Below are 17,721 nucleotides of genomic sequence, written 5' to 3'. Positions count from 1 at the left end.
GAAACTCAGCTCACCTAACCCCGCTTTCCAACCACAGGGGCTGAGAAGGCAACAACATATCACATTAAACAACGACAGCAATCAAACACTCACACAGAGTTCTGTTAAAAACAACATATTTTATTGATTTTTCTCCCTCTGATATATTTTATTTTTTTAACTCCACTTCTATAGATTTGGGGGGAAAAATTGTCCACACACTTAGAAAGGACAAAAACAGAGACAGAACAGAGATCAAATGAATCAAAAGAGTCGTCATAATCATCATCGCTTCACTGCACAGAAATATGTCAAGATGGAAGACGATGCTGTTTGTGTTCCTCTGTTTTGTTCAGTAAGTTATATCGATGCAATCTTGAAAAGTCAACACAGACAGAAATAATAATGTTGAGGTCCAGGGGTAGATTGAAACCAACATGCCTGCCATGTGAAGGTCAGATAATCCACACACACACACACGGACACACACACTCACAAATCAATAACACAGATTTACCAGGGTTGGAACCCGGCATACAGAGAGGTGGCAAGGCAGCAGGCAGTGGGATTGGCATGGGGGGGGCACAGGTGGAAGGTTTTCTCCACATTGAGGGAAAGGAGGAGGGAGGAGGAAGTGGGCCAGAGGTGCATCGAGAGAGAGAGATGGGCATGACATCTCCATACGATGTCCGCAAACACTAACCAAGCATTCTAGAGTAGATTCATCCACTGGATTGCTAAAACAACCTAATATTTGTTATTAGTTCTCGCACTGACAAAAATGTCATTTGTCTTTGTTAATTGTTATTACCTGATTGTCATAGTTTTTCAGAAGTTTCAAAATTGTTCTGGTGAAACAACAGTGTCATGACAACCCAATCTTATATTGTGTCATAAATTCAAATCTATACATCTCACATTAATAGGACAGTTTCAGACAGTTTGCGACTTAGTCACACCGTACAGGTTCTCTCCCATTTTATCCTATGAACACAAGCCAGAACATCACTTGATGATGTCATTCGACAAGAAAAATATATAGTTCCATTGTCAGTTTTCGCCATGGCAACCAATATTTACCCAGTTGATTGACAGGCAAAATGTCAGATTTGTGCTGGTGACTCACAAAGGCCAAGTAAAGGGGCACTCAGTGTTGGAGATGTTAGGCAGGCTTCTAATGACTAAGGAGGCTGGCTGGTGGGCACCTCCATTGTTGCCTAGTAGTGTGCAGACTCCCTTGTTGTTCCAGCTGTAGATGGACCAACACTGGTACACTGTTAATTAGCCACTAGCTACATTCTTAGAAAGGAGAGGGTGATTGACAAGCAACCATCTGTAGTCCCTGCCGGTTTGTATGGATGGAGGTGGGAGTGAGTGACTGCTGCTCTTGCCTCTGTGGCTCGCAAGTATTACTTTAACCCACTATCCACACAAACAAACACTGTCAATGTTTTACATGAATAATAATATATCCTAATTAGAATTCAGAATAGAAACGATAAACTAACAAAATATCCACCTCTCTACATAACTCTATCTTTTTTTCCTATATATTCTGTCCTTGTGTATCTATCAATTCAACTACTACCAACTTACTATATAGTACCTTGCTACCTCATTCAACTTCCAAGTTGATTCTTCAGTGAGTCAAGGCAAATATCACTTCCTCTGCTTGGCAACATGTAGTCAGCATGTTAACCCAATAACGACCTATTTTCATCATGTAGCTCACCTCAGTCCAGCATGCTGTGTATCGATGCACTCATTAGTACAGCTAATGGAAATCTACTGGAGCTGAAATACACTCACAGCGTTGACTCTGCTCATAGGAATTGAACAGGCCTTTAGATTAGCTGGTGAACAATAGCTCATTAGGATAACACATTGTTATCTAGCTAGTGGACTATGGTGTGAAGGACAAAAGCTGGAGAGACCTGGCTGGTACTAAGGAAATCATTTATATATCAATGAGTCTGTCCCTCAATAAGACACATCTTCTTATGTATTACAGATACATAGTACCGGTACTGAAAATCTGACATATTTCTGATAATTTATCATCTTAGTTGAATATTGACCAAATACTATCATGGCTACGGTTCTATTCCCCTTTATCTCATCTTGCTCTATTGTACATCCTATCGTTCTAGACTCTACTCCTACCAAAGAGTCGGCTGTGTTTGTCAGACATAAGTCTCTAGATACACAGTATCGATAGGTACTGACATTTCCAAAATTAACATTTGGTATCAATCATTTATTTAATTGAGTACAATAATAAAATATAATGTACTAGAAGGTGCCATTATACAGACAATTGTTAGACATCTCATTATCAGAAAGAACAAAAAGAACAAAATGCGCCTTGACGAGCTACTCTTTCAACTGACAGGAAAATAAAACAAACGTCTCATTCTTCATGGTATGTTCTCTAAACAAATAGTTACCTTCGTTGACAATATAGCTCGGCCAAAATGTTTTCGGAGATGGGGAGAAAATCAATGCGCAATTAGGGGTGTCTTGTATCAAGGAATGATAAATGATGCTCTCTATTCTAAGGCCTTAATATAGACACTTGACAATTCAGTCTTTGGGCCCCGGTAAAGTGAGCCTGGGGAGAAATTGCTCTATTTCAAGCGATCCAGTCCAATGTATCGATTAACCATTTGCATTTGGAACTGAAAGTCTGTAAAGGAACTGTTTAATGTGGACTGGAATATAGTGCTTATGGTGATTCAAGATCTAACACAGATACACAACTTAAAAAAACGAGTACACTCAAACGGAGACTGAATGTACAGTTATCTAGCTTCTACTGCTACTCTACCACTGTATTTTCATATACCGCTAGGCTTGTCATTCATAAATAAAAAAATACACCACCCAAATATGGTTATAATTGTCTTCAAAACATTGAAATAATCTCATATATAAATGAAGCAAGATAGTTTATATTATGTACATCAACATAAGCCAAAAAGTGCTGCTTAGCAATGCTCGAGTGGCGCCCGTAGAACTAGCACCGCCCCCATTTATTGGGGGTGATGAACTACATGTAATTACACCACTTACGTCCATTAGAATCATACAGCATGTCTCTGTGCTGTAATTACAGGTCAAGCTATTTGACACCACACCATATCAATAAAGTGTAAACGCTCATTGATAGGCTAGCAGATAGAGTCATGAAATGCTGCCTGTACACAGACAGTGTTCGTGATCATTGCAGTGCTAACGCCATTAATATTACATGGTGTAACCATAGACTACGCCGTGGTATGTCCTCCCTCAGGCGGAACGAGGCAGTGGCCATTTTTTAGGAATTCTATCTTGAGCTGCTATCCTATCAAGTGTCTGCCTTGTCTTTTCTCGTTCTCCCCCACAGAAAGTTCACTGTCTGGTCAGAGTCATCCCATCTCCCTCTGCCTCAGACCTTTGTCTGTACCAGTCTGGGCTTCTTCCCACGGTGTGTGGAGGTCCTCTCACACCCACCGAGGAAGTGAATTCGCTGCATCCTTCCTTTTCCCATTTCCAGTCCTCTGATTAAGTTTCACATTGATGAAGAACTCATGGAGACCCTCAAACTTATTTGGGGTTATTAAAAATGCCCACCATACATTTCACCCTCCATTGCATGAATTTAAAAGCATATCCCCCAGCCTTTCCCCCAGCCTAAAGCCTTTACACAAGATACAGCTTTTTGTTTTTCAAAATCTCTCCAAAACGAACATTTACATGCTTTTTTTTCAAACCCACATTGAGAAACATGACAGTATGTTTTTCCTTATTTTCATTTCGTTTTTTTCTTCAAGGACAGAGTATGTACATGCAGAAGTTTATTCCACTGACAAAATTGAGCTGGGTGCTGACACGGGACAGAGTATGGGAAAGAGAGAAGACAGACAGAAAGACAGCGTGAGTGAGAGAGGGGGATCGAAAACGACAAAGAAGGAAAAACAGAATCACTGACCAAAACAACCTGCTCTTGTGCTTGAAAATCGATACCCATCAATGCCCTGTGAGTCTGAGCAAAACAAGACGAACACAAGTGGGTCTGTGTGTTTCCCTTCAGACATACCAGTGACTGACTACATTGCATAGAGCAACGGGCATCAACAGAACACGTCTCACACTGTATTCAGTGAGACAAACAGGTTTTCATTGACTAGCCTCCTGCTAAAGGGGACATTCACTCTCGCTAGGGCTTCACATCTCTTCATACATTAGCACACTTCATACAATAGTGTTACTAAAACAGTTCCATTCTTGAATAGATTGTTAGGGGCACCCTTAAATATCATAGCACCGCCGGATTGGATGCCTCTCCTATATATTTGAGTTAGCAGGTATGTTGTTGGTTAAAATTAAATCAAACAAAAAAAAAGATGACAGCTATTCGCAGAATACTGAATACAGATGCTGCATATTCCTGTAAGGTCACAGGAATTTTGGGTAGTCAGAGAGTTGCTAGTGTGAGCCCATCTCTCCATGCAGGTTGGTTCACTATGGGGGAGTTTGCATATAGACATAGACACAGCAGGACGTGACAGAGAGACAGCGGTTGGGTGGTTGGGGTGTCATCGAGCCTCACAGTGCACGTCTCGGTGGTTGATCTGTGCAGGTAAAGTGGCTGGATAATTGAGCCCTGGGGGGGGGGGGGGGTTCAATCAGGGCCCAGGTGAGGTGGTTTGTGAGGACGCTCCGCGTCTGCTTTACAGGGACGAGGGTGTCCTTGAGGAGGATCCTGTCAGGGGCCAGGGTTGAACGTGATTTATGGGGCTTGTCTATGGCTGGCGGGAAGGACATGGGGGGAGGCGGGGAGTGTAGGCCCCGTCACTTATCCAGCCACAGGTAGTGGCTAATTACATCTTTATCTCCTGGTGCGCCTGTCCTGCCATACGGGGGCTGACTGACTTACAGGGACGGCTGCTTTACATGCATCACTTTGAATAATTGATCTATTGAGCTGGTCTGTCTGGAGAGTGACACGCTATGAAAGCTGGTTGAATATGTGTAATGTGCTTTATACAGTTAACAGCATGAAAACAAAGGTTTAAATACATACACGTATACAAACAATATTACATTTCATTGACTGCGGACTCTCTCAGATGAAAAGACTCCCTCGGGATCAGCTTCGATGTGTTTTTAAAGTCCTTGTCATGGCAAAAAAGAGCACAACTTGAAAACCTTACAACTCCCTCTTTTGTCGTTGTCGTTCAGTTCAATGAGTGTGATTTCTCCGAGGGATTGAGTACAAAATATTTTTAGCACACACGGCTCGTCAGCTCTGGAGTAGCATGTATTCTTTTGTATCTCACATGGAATTACTTTTCATATTTATTTAAATACTTATTAACATCATCAGTATTATTATCGACACCAAAAAAGTTATAGCAGTTTAACCTTGCAGAGTAAAACGGACAGGGGAGGAGGGGGAGTGGGAGGGAGGTTTCACGACAGAAACATCTCTAACCGGTACATGCTATCAACAAGCGACAAGGAAGGAGGATGACTGGTCAACGCCTTCAAAGCAGGAGACATGATTGTTATTTCTACAGTCCCTTCCTGGTTACGAAAACTGTAATAGATGCTGATGGGTAATGTAGTTTGGCGGGATATTTTAGATTTTATTAGCCACTACATTAGCCACCAACCAAGGAGGGTTGGATGTGGATAGACTGCCTCTAGTAACGGCATGGCCTCTGTACTGCATTATATTTACACACGGGACGGAGCACAAACCACCTTATCGATGGGGGGAGGGCGTGGGCAGAGGACGAGTTTTTTTTAAAGAGGGGTGGGGGGTGGATGGAGGGGGGGTGAAGTGGGTCTTCTCACATGCTTCTTCTTGGTTGAGATCCCAAAGGGATGCACTAGAAGGGCAAAGGCTTTATAGAACCCCCACGGCCCACCCTTCATGTGTGTTTTGACATCATTCGCAGCAGCCGCGTCATATACACTGCCACATGGTTAAAAACGGAATAAAATGGTACTTGTATGATCATAGGGTCAAATGTCACAGGAGCAATGGGCCAATGGACAGCTTTCAACAAGGTCACGTGACCCTTATCAGAATAACGAATCATTTTCATTATAGAGTAGTTCCAACCGTAAATAGTTTGTTCCGAGTTTCCAAACGTCCATGAACATTATTGTAGATCAGTCATGATTTAGATTTGTAATAGTATTATCCTGGTGTTAAATATCTGTTTTCATCATCATCACAATTATCATTCTTACTAAACACATTATAGACATCACCATGGTGACCCTCATTGGAAACAGGATGAAGAGAGAGAGTGGTATGGTGATGGTGGCAATATAGGTAGCGAGGGGGGAGTTGGTGTGGGTGTGAGATGCGATGCGTCAATGGCTCCTGGAATAATGCATATTATTTTTGTTTCACAGTGATGGGTTCGTAATTAAATAAATTCCTTCTTCCTTCCGCAGGCGGGATGGGACTTCTGGGAAAAGCTCTTAGACCTTCATCAGGAGAGAGACAGAGAGGCAAAGCCAAAAGCCAACACCCGCACTCACCCCCACGTTGACGGCCACGCCTCGCCCGTACACGGCTCCTGGCCCTGCATCAAGGGGCCCGGGAGAGAAGGACAGGCACCAGAAAGAGAGAGGAAAGCGAGGGAAATAAGAGTGGAGAACAATTCGTAAGGGGAAAAGGAAACAACCAGAGAAAACGTAAGCTACAAGTAAAAAGAGGTAAAACATTTTGGGATAGGAATGAAGTCTGAGTGCAATGACAGGGACAGAGTGTAAAACCATCCCCGAAGCTATCTGATATTAGTCAGAGTGGTTCGATTTTCGGTCTGTGTCCCATTCGTACAGACGGTTCAGACCCATCTTTTTCTAATGATGAAGGGGGAAGATTAGGAGAAAAAAGAAGAGGAGAAAGACAGATGATGGCGAGATAAGACACAGAGGCCGACAGAGGAGGGAATGGAGGAAGGCGGCGCAGAAGGATGTATGAGGCTGACTGGGGGTGAGTCATTGGAGGGAGACTTGCCGAGGAAACGGCAGAACAAGGGAATGAAAGAAGAGAAAGGGAGGAGATGAAGGGGCTCACTTAAGATGGTAATGCCAGAGCGTGGAAGGCGGGAGAGAGGGAGGGATAGAGGGAGCGAGAGAACACAGTGTTGGAAATCGCTCATTGGGGAGGGCTAATGTAAGACGGGAGGAGAGAGAAGGAGAGAAACGACAACTTCCTGGGGTAACAGAACAGGACAGAACAGAGGGAGAAATGGAGGAGAAAAGCTATTTGGTGTAATGGGGCGGCGAATATAGAGATGGCAAGATGGAAGGAGGGATTGGGGAAGGAGGGAGGGCAATGAGAAAATCACCGTGAGCAGGGAGAGGAAGAGAGATGGGGATGGGGCAATGCAGTGTGTGACTAGGTGTGTGTTTGCATTGGTTTCCTTCTCTAAGTATGTGTGCACACTTGTGTGATTGAGTGAAGTAGAATGAGCTTAGACACATGTATGGAAGCGTGTGTGCGTGCATGTGTATGTGCAGTATAGTATGTGAGTCTGTGTGTGTATGCATCACAGGAGGCCGCTGAGGGGAGGACGGCTCATTATAATGTCCGGAATTGAGCGAGTGGAATCATATCAAACACATGGTTTCCATATTTGATACCATTCCACTTATTCTTTTTCAGCCATTACCAAAAGCCTGTCCTCCCCAATTCAGGTGTCACCAACCTCCTGCGGTATGTATGCATGTGTGTGTGTCTGCATGTGGCTATCTGTGTTTACGTATGCATGCTTACGTCTGTGTGTGTGTGAATGCTTAAAGAGACTCACGGAAGAGCAGCATGCTGGCGTTGGAGGCTCCCAGCCTGTTGGAGGCAAAACAAGTGTAGTTGCCAAAGTGTTTGTCCGTCACGTTGGTAAAGAGAAGCAGTGAGCGCGTCTTCTCGTTCTTGATCCTCAGAGTGTTATCGCTCTCTAACGGCCTGATACAGAGAGAGAGAGGGAGAAAGGTGGGTAAGATGGAGAGAGAGGGCGGGACAGAAGGAGCGGGGGGAGGTAATTAGATAGAGAGGGGTCGAGAGGGGGGATGAGAGAGCGACAGATGGAGAGAGAGGGCGGGACAAAGAGAGCGGGGGGAGGTAGATAGATAGAGAGGGGTAGAGAGGGGGGATGAGAGAGCGACAGATGGAGAGAGAGGGTGGGGAGGTAGATAGATAGAGAGGGGTAGAGTAGGGGGATGAGAGAGCGACAGATGGAGAGAGAGGGCGGGACAAAGAGAGCGGGGGGAGGTAGATAGATAGAGAGGGGTAGAGAGGGGGGATGAGAGAGCGACAGATGGAGAGAGAGGGCGGGACAAAGAGAGCGGGGGGAGGTAGATAGATAGAGAGGGGTCGAGAGGGGGGATGAGAGAGCGACAGATGGAGAGAGAGGGCGGGACAAAGAGAGCGGGGGGAGGTAGATAGATAGAGAGGGGTAGAGAGGGGGGATGAGAGAGCAACAGATGGAGAGAGAGGGCGGGACAAAGAGAGCGGGGGGAGGTAGATAGATAGAGAGGGGTAGAGTAGGGGGATGAGAGAGCGACAGATGGAGAGAGAGGGCGGGACAAAGAGAGCGGGGGGAGGTAGATAGATAGAGAGGGGTAGAGAGGGGGGATGAGAGAGCGACAGATGGAGAGAGAGGGCGGGACAAAGAGAGCGGGGGGAGGTAGATAGATAGAGAGGGGTAGAGAGGGGGGATGAGAGAGCGACAGATGGAGAGAGAGGGTGGGACGAAGAGAGCGGGGGGAGGTAGATAGATAGAGAGGGGTAGAGTGAGGGGATGAGAGAGCGACAGATGAAGAGAAATAACTTTGTTTATATCTGAAAGGATGTGTTAGCAGTACAGGAAATAAATCGACCTAAACCTATTAAATCAAATCAAATTGCATTTGTCACATGCGCCAAATACAACCGTGAAATGCTTAACTACAAGCCCTTAACAAGCAATGCAGATTTAAGAAAATAGAGTTAAGAAAATATTTACTAGGTCATTTGTACATGTAGGTAGGTGTAAAGTGACTATGCATAGATAATAAACAGCGAGTAGCAGCAGTGTAAAAACAAAGGGGTGGGGGGGGGGGGGGGGGGTCAATGCAAATAGTCTTATGGCTTGGGGGTAGGAGCCTTTTGGACCTAGACTTTGGACCTATACTTTTTTGGGCCTTCCTCTGACACCGCCTAGTATATAGGTCGTGGATGGCAGGAAGCTTGGCCCCAGTGATGTACTGGGCCGTACGCACTACCCTCTGTAGCGCCTGACGGTCGGATGCCGAGCAGTTTTTATACCAGTCATGTTGACCAGTTTTAAGGTCTTGCTCACATCAGCTACGGAGAGAGTGATCACACAGTCGTCTGGAACAGCTGGTGCTCTCATGCATGCTTCACTGTTGCTTGCTTCGAAGCGAGCATAAAATGCCCGTCTGGTAGGCTTGCGCCACATCCGACGAGCATCAGAGCTGGTGTAGTAGGATTCAATCTTAGTCCTGTATTGACGTTTTGCCTGTTTGATGGTTCGTCTGAGGGCATAGTGGGATTTCTTATAAGCGTCCGGATTAGTGTCCCGCTACCTTGAAAGCGGCAGCTCTAGCCTTTAGCTCAGTGCAGATGTTGCCTGTAATCCATGGCTTCTGGTTGGATATCGATGCACTTATTGATGAAGCCGGTGACTGAGGTGGTATACTCCTCAATGCCATTGGATGAATTCCCGGAACAAATTCCAGTCTGTGCTAGCAAAACAGTCCTATTAGAGAAAAAGTGAAGGAAAAGGAGGAGAAGGAGGAGGTATATTTCTTACCTGCGGTCGTCTCTGTACCACTCAAAGGAGGCTGTGGGTACTGCCATTGCCTCACAGCGCAAAATGGCCGTCTTTCCCAGCTGGGCTGGCATGTTCTTCACGTCTGTGATCATGGGAGGGTCTGAACAAGGAAGAAGGAAGGAGAAGTGAGAGAAATCTTTAACATATGTACACAACGACAGTGATTAAAAGTTAAGCTCAGACAAAGAAAGGCTCAGTGACCTTCAAGGTCGAGAAAGGTTGAGGTTGATAAATACACGGCATATAAAATGATTAAGACATACAAACGTTTTAGAACACCTACTCATTCAAGGGTTTTTCTGTATTTTAAAAAATATTTTCTGCGTTGCAGAATAATAGTGACGACATCAAAACTATGAAATAACACATATGGAATCATGTAGAAACCAAAAAAGTGTTCAACAAATCAAAATATATTTTATATTTGAGATTCTTCAAATAGCCACCCTTTGCACCCTCTTGGCGAGTGGTTTGTTGATGTCAACATTGCGAACAGAGTGCCCCATGGACGCAGTGGGGTTATTGTATGGGCAGGCATAATCTACGGACAACGAATATAATTGCATTTTATCGATTGGCAATTTGAATGCACAAAAATTCCATGACGAGATCCTGAGGCCCATTTTGAGGCCCATTTTGCCCATTTGTTTTTAACGGTATCTGTAACCAGTCATGTGAAATCCATAGACTAGGACCTAATGAAGTTAATTGAATTGACTGATTTCCTCATCTGAACTGTAACTCAGCAAAATATTTTAAATTGTTGCATGTTGCGTTTATATTTTTGTTCAGTATAGTATTGTCTTATACCATGTGTGGGATGTCTGTGTCTGTGATTGTTTCTTTGTCTGTCTGTGTGTCTGTGAGTGCATGCATGTGTTTTGTGGTTTGTAGGGACACTCACAGTTGACGGTGACCTTGACCTTGCGTATGTCGGGCTGCGTCACTCCGTTGTTAGTGATGCACTCAAACTCCTCCGCCTGATGCCGCTTGATCTCTGTTATGTCCAGGAACTCCCCCTCACTCATTAGACCATCTGATTGGACAAAGGACATGGTCAAATGATAGAGGTCAGAGGTCATCACAGGCTGAAATTTGCGTTTGTTCAGGGTCGATTAAATCAATTAGTGTGAAAGTATCCATTTTTGCCCGGTAGATGCCACGGTTGCTAATACTGCCACCACACACAAATAACTGCAATAGTGTTGCGCTCCACTTTCTGGAGAACAGAGTTTTGAAATCAGTGGAATGCCCGGTGGAAGCAGAGTATGATAGCTAAGGTGATTCTAGAGTCTGATTGCAAACATAACGAATGAGGTTGAAAAAAGAAACCCCTGTCTGCAGTAAAAAGGCAAACTCGGCGCCATCATTCATTGAGTCAGATGTCTCATTCATCACAAAACCCACTATGTTGCCAACTACTTAAATATATTTCCATTGGCAAGATAAGTAAACTTAGGTATGACATGCCAGCAACAAACACTGACAGTACACATCCAAGTATATCTGACCAAATTATGAAAGACAAGAATAGTACTTCTGAATTCCATAAAGTCAGTGTGGAAGAGGTGAAAAAATGTGTGTTGTCTATCAACAATGACAAGCCACAGGGGTCGGACAATCTGGATGGAAAATTACTGAGGACAATAGCGGACAATGTTGCCACTCCTATTGGCCACATCTTCAATTTAAGCCTACTGGTTAGTGTGTGCCCTCAGTCCTGGAGGGAAGCTAATTCCGCTACCCCAGAATAGTAAAGCCCCTCAAATAGCCGACCAATCAGCCTGTTACCAACCCTTAGTAAACTTCTGGAAAACATTGTGTTTGACAACAGACTTTCAGCACGCTTATAGGGAAAGACACTCAACAAGCACAGCACTTACACAAATGACTGATGATTGGCTGAGAGAAATTGATGATCAAATTATTGTGGGGGCTGTCTTGTTAGACTTCAAGTGCAGCTTTTGACATTATCGTCTGCTGCTGGAAAAACGTATGTGTTATGGCTTTACACCCCCTACTATAATGTGGATGAATAGTTACTTGTCTAACAGAGCACAGAAGGTGTTCTTTAATGGAAGCCTTTCAAACATAATCCAGGTAGATTCAGGAATTCACTAGGGTAGCTGTTTAGGCCCCTTACTTTTTTCTATCTTTATATACGACATGCCACTGGCTTTGAGTTAAGCCAGTGTGTCTATGTATGTGGATGAGTCAACGCTATACACGTCAGCTACTACAGCAACTGAAATGACTGCAACACTTTACAAAGAGCTGCAGTTAGTTTCCGAATAGGTAGTAAGGAAAATGTTAGTTCTAAATATTTCCAAAACTAAAAGCATTTTATTTGGGACAAATCATTCACTAAACTCTAAACCTCAACTACATCTCGTAAATAATAATGTGGAAATTGAGCAAGTTGAGGTGACTAAACTGCTTGGAGTAAACCTGTATTTTAAACTGTCATGGTCAAAACATATTGATACAACAGTAGCTAAGGCTGCTCTGCCTTCTTAACAACACTATCAACAAGGCAGGTCCTACAGGCCCTAGATTTGTCACACCTAGACTAATGTTCAGTCGTGTGGTCAGTTGCCACAAAGAGGGATTTAGGAAAATTGTAATTGGCTCAGAACAGGGCAGCATGGCTGGCCCTCAATGATACACAGAGAGCTAACATTAGAATACTTGGAAACAGCTTGGACACCCACGCATACCCCACAAGACATGCCACCAGAGGTCTCTTCACAGTCCCAAAGTCTAGAACAGGCTATGGTAGGCGCACAGTAAACTCCCTTTTTCAGGACCCTGTTTTTCAAAGATAATTCATAAAAATCAAAATAACTTCACAGATCTTCATTGTAAAGGGCTTAAACACTGTTTCCCATGCTTGTTCAATGAACCATAAACAATTAATGAACATGCACCTGTGGAACGGTCGTTAACACACTAACATCTTACAGACGGTAGGCAATTAAGGTCACAGTTATGAAAACTTAGGACACTAAAGAGGCCCTTCTACTGTCTCTGAAAAACACAAAAAGAAAGATTCCCAGGGTCCCTGCTCATCTGCGTGAACGTGCCTTAGGCATGCTGCAAGGAGGCATGAGGACTGCAGATGTGGCCAGGGCAATAAATTGCAATGTCCGCACTGTGAGACGCCTAAGATAGCGCTACAGGGAGACAGGACAGACAGCTGATTGTCCACGTAGTGGCAGACCACGTGTAACAACACCAGCAGTAACACTCCGTAATAGGCCTGTTGTAAGTCAGGTCCTCACCAGACATCACCGGCAACAACGTCGACTATGGGCACAAACCCACCGTCGCTGAACCAGACAGGACTGGCAACAAGTGCTCTTCACTGACGAGTCGCGGTTTTGTCTCACCAGGGTGGATGGTCGGATTCGTGTTTATCGTCGAAGGAATGAGCGTTACACCGAGGCCTGTCCTCTGGAGCGGGATGGATTTGGAGGTGGAGGGTCCGTCATGGTCTGGGCCGGTGTGTCACAGCATCATTGGACTGAGCTTGTTGTCATTGCAGGCAATCTCAACATTGTGCATTACAGGGAAGACATCCAACTCCCTCATGTGGTACCCTTCCTGCAGGCTCATCCTGACATGACCCTCCAGCATGACAATGCCACCAGCCATACTGCTCGTTCTGCGCATGATTTCCTGCAGGACAGGAATGTCAGTGTTCTGCCATGGCCAGCGAAGAGCCTGGATCTCAATCCCATTGAGCACATCTGGGACCTGTTGGATCGGAGGGTGAGGGCTAGGGCAATTCCCCCCAGAAATGTCTGAACTTGCAGGTGCCTTGGTGGAAGAGTGGGGTAACATCTCACAGCAAGAACGGCAAATCTGGTGCAGTCCATGAAGAGGAAATGCACTGCAGTACTTAATGCAGCTGGTGGCCACACCAGAAACTGACTGTTACTTTTGATTTTCACCCCCCTTTGTTCAGGGACACATTATGTAATGGGGATCCTAATAAATACAAATACCTCTTTAAACTAAGTGCAACCGTGGCATCCGTGACAGAGAGGGAGAAGCGTTCATCCACGACTACAGGCAAGAGCGTCTAGCTAGACTCATTTTCAGATATTATACAGTACCAGTCAAACTTTTGGACACAACTACTCATTCAAGGGTTTTTCTTTATTTTTTACAATGTAAAATAACAGTGAAGACATCGAAACTATAAATTAACACATATGGAATCATAAAGTAACCAATGAACTGTTAAACAAATTATTCAAAGTAGCCACCCTTTGCCTTGATGACAGCTTTGCAAACTCTTGGCATTCTCTCATCCAGCTTCACCTGGAATGCTTTTCCAACAGTCTTGAAGGAGTTCCCACATATGCTGAGCACTTGTTGGCTGCTTTTCCTTCACTCTGCAGCCCAACTCATCCCAACCCATCTCAATTGGGTTGAGGTCGGGTGATTGTGAAGGCCAGGTCATCTGATGCAGCACTCTTTCACTCTCCTTCTTTGTAAAATAGCCCTTACAGCATGGAGGTGTGTTGGGTCATTGTCCTGTTGAAAAACAAATGGTTCTCCCACTAAGCGCAAACCAGATGGGATGGCATATCGATTCAGAATGCTGTAGTAGCCCTGCTGGTTAAGTGTGCCTTGAATTCTAAATAAATCACTGACTGTGTCACCAGCAAAGCAACCCCACACCTCCTCCTCCATGCTTCACGGCGGGAACCACACATGAGGAGATCATCCGTTCACCTACTCTGCGTCTCACAAAGACATGGCGGTTGGAACGAAAAATCTCAAATTTGGACTCATCAGACCAAAGATATTTTCCGGATAGACTGACCTTCATGTCTTAAGTCTTAATGTAAGGATGGACTGTCATTTATCTTTGCTTACTTGAGCTGTCCTTGCCACAATATGGTCTTGGTCTTTTACCAAATAGGTCTATCTTCTGTATACCACCACTACCTTGTCACAACACAACTGATTGGCTCAAACGCATTAAGAAGGAAAGAAATTCCACAAATTAACTTTAACAAGGCACACCTGTTAATTGCAATGCATTCCAGGTGAACACCTCATGAAGCTGGTTGAGAGAATGTGCAAAGCTGTCATCAAGGCAAAGGGTGGCTACTATGAAGAATCTCAAATATAAAATATATTTTGATTTGTTTAACACTTTTTTGGTTACTTTATGATTCCATATGTATTATTTCATAGTTTGTATGTCTTCACTATTATTCTACAATGTAGAAAATAGTAAAAATAAAGAAAAACCCTGGAATGAGTAGGTGTGTTTAAACCTATGACTGGTACTGTTCGTTTTTAATTTAGTCAGAAAGTAATTTTCATTGTAAGTTAAATTGTACTGTTAGCCAGCTAGCTAACGTTAGCTGGCTGGCTAACTAGCTAACATTACGTGTATGACCTGTGTAGTAATATTATTTGTATTTCAGAGCCATTTGCATTGCTAGTTATAGCCTAACGTTAGCTAGCTAGTTAGCTAACATTGAATCTAGTTGGTTAGCTACCTGCAGGTTGATGCAGCGTAGTAACATTATGAGTTGGGATTATGGTTCATTTTGTAGCTAGCTAGCTGCATGTCTAAACAATATATTCCACTATGCAAGGTACCATGTCACTGTACCGTTTACACATTCTGTTTTCTGTGCATGTGACAAATAAACTTTGATTTGATTTGATACAGTGTGTGTTTACCAGCGACGGTAATGTGAAGAACAAAATGACCTGCATTAAAGTCAAATTAGATTATAACGTTAGGCCAACGAGACAGTGTCCAAACTCAAAAATTCTCTGGTAGAATGCCCTGCTTTTATTTTGTCACACTCACAACCATAAGCTATTTTCTGTAATTTGCTTGCCGTTAACTTGTTGTTGTGAGTTTATTTTCTTGTATTTTAACATTAGCTTGCTAGCTAACAAGCTAGAAATGAACCAAAGTGTTGTTAAGTTGCTTTAAGTTGCCTGGTTAGTAAATACATTTTTAAACTGATGGGTTTATTGGTGTTAAAATACACCAGTTATGCTATTTTGGACCACCAGGCTGCCGATGTCATGTATGTGAATCCTTAAAGAGATGGGCGGGGCTAAGGCTTAAGAGGGTGTGAACAATGCTGAATGGGTGCTGACAAAGAACTTTCCAGTACGTGTACAAAAACATTCAAGGGCTATTTTCTCAAAAGTGGGGTTACAAGTTTATCAACTTTCAAAGCAGCATTACTTTCCCATTCAATCAATCAAATGTATTTCTAAAGCCCTTTTTACATCAGCCGATGTCACAAAGTGTTATTCAGAAACTGTAGTGTATGATATACCATTGTGCTTGCTCTGAGTTACGACTTCGATTCTATGTAAAAAACACAATTTTAAATGTTGCTACTTAAGACCGAATCGAGCTGGTCGGTCACAAATGGATCACAATATTGTCTTTTCAACTTTGGGTAATAAACCAATAGCTTTTGCTCATGACGAGAGGAAATGGGTGTGGTGGCAGCAGCAGGAACAGCAGCGTCAAGTGGGAAAAACTTGGTTCTTCACAATAATTTATGGTAAAGAATACAAGCTATTTTCTCTGAACAGGGGAATAAAACCATCAACAGATTCACAAAGGTTGAAGAAGCAATACTCCAAGCGCAGCTCCGTTCTACTTGTCAGACATAGAGAACTGATACTGTATACTGGTTGTTGGGTTGGGATTGGTGCGGGGTGTGGTAGGTTTGTGGGTGACTGGTCTGTGGATGATTCCTCATGTCTTACTCACTGTTAGAAATAATTATGGTCCAAATTGGATGTTAGGTACTATATTTATTGAAAATTATATGAATCCTATAAATTAAAAGGGCCAATCAATTAGCTTAATTTCTCAGAGATCAAATTATATTCCTTCCATTTGGTGCCTAATGAACACGACCCAGGTGTAAAATAAAGTTGCCCTAGATGCTGATTTATGGTCAGTTTGGGGGTTTTGCCAGGTTAGGATTTGGAGGAGGTGGAAGCTGATCCTAGATCTGTGTTGGAGTTACTGAATGTCCGTGAGCAACAGATAAGCAGATAGTGAAGCTAGGGACTGAGGCTTGACAACAATGTTACATCACTACTTCACAAAGCCTCAACAGAAATAAGTAGGTATTTATTTCTAAACGTTGGCCACACCAAACTCGACAGGGGTAACAGTGTGTGCGTCACTATGCAGTAAGAACAATACGGGGCTGTTATGTGGCGTTGACAAAACTCCCTAGTGCCCTGACAAGCGAATTAGTCTGTCTCACACTTCAGCAGCCCTCGTTTTCCTCTGGAGACGTGCCGGCAAAAGTCTTTACCGAGTCAAAGAGGCCGGCAGGCTAGAATATATTGGCTTTATCCGCCTAAGGGAATGGATGCAGAGGTGTTATTAGAAGGACAGCGACGAGAGGGAACGTTGAGGAAACGTTGCCCCATTGTGTGTCTCCACAAAGCCAGCTGTCTGTCTGGCAGCCTCCAAGCTCCAACACCATTAAGCTTTTCTCCTATTTTCCCCATTAAAGAAGCCAGGCTGTGGAACACGACATAGTACATAATCTGTCTGCTAACAAGGAAATCCACAGCTTAAATTGCTGCTCAGTTATCATAATTCAAAAATGTAAAAAGCCAGCCAGTCAGTGGACCACTGGCCTCCACACACACACATACACACACACGCACACGCACATGCACACACACACACACACACACACACACACACACACACACACACACACACACACACACACACACACACACACACACACACACACACACACACGCAGTGTTGTCGAGCAACCACCCCCCCCATACACACATGTGCCTGCACCCGGGTAACAACTGACACACACACACACACACACACACACACACACACACACACACACACACA

At 43.8% G+C, this 17,721-nt stretch overlaps 1 protein-coding gene across 1 annotated transcript in view; it reads right to left on the bottom strand.

Moving 5' to 3' along the window:
- Nucleotides 1–99: 99 nt before the first annotated feature.
- The window catches only part of LOC110516825 (IgLON family member 5), a 159,632-nt gene continuing 142,010 nt past the window's right edge, over nucleotides 100–17,721 (bottom strand). The window contains exons 5-8 of the mRNA XM_021595161.3: nucleotides 10,723–10,854; nucleotides 9,798–9,918; nucleotides 7,797–7,948; nucleotides 100–6,563 (exon numbers count right to left, since the gene is read on the bottom strand). Coding sequence (XP_021450836.2) covers nucleotides 6,460–6,563; nucleotides 7,797–7,948; nucleotides 9,798–9,918; nucleotides 10,723–10,854 — 509 coding nt within the window. The 3' untranslated portion in view covers nucleotides 100–6,459. The remainder of the gene's footprint in view (nucleotides 6,564–7,796; nucleotides 7,949–9,797; nucleotides 9,919–10,722; nucleotides 10,855–17,721) is intronic.

Source organism: Oncorhynchus mykiss, chromosome 3 (genome assembly GCF_057628025.1).
Source record: "Oncorhynchus mykiss isolate SJ-2025 chromosome 3, ASM5762802v1, whole genome shotgun sequence".
In the NCBI taxonomy this organism is placed as follows: Eukaryota; Metazoa; Chordata; class Actinopteri; order Salmoniformes; family Salmonidae; genus Oncorhynchus; species Oncorhynchus mykiss.
This window is presented reverse-complemented; position numbering and strand designations above follow the sequence as displayed.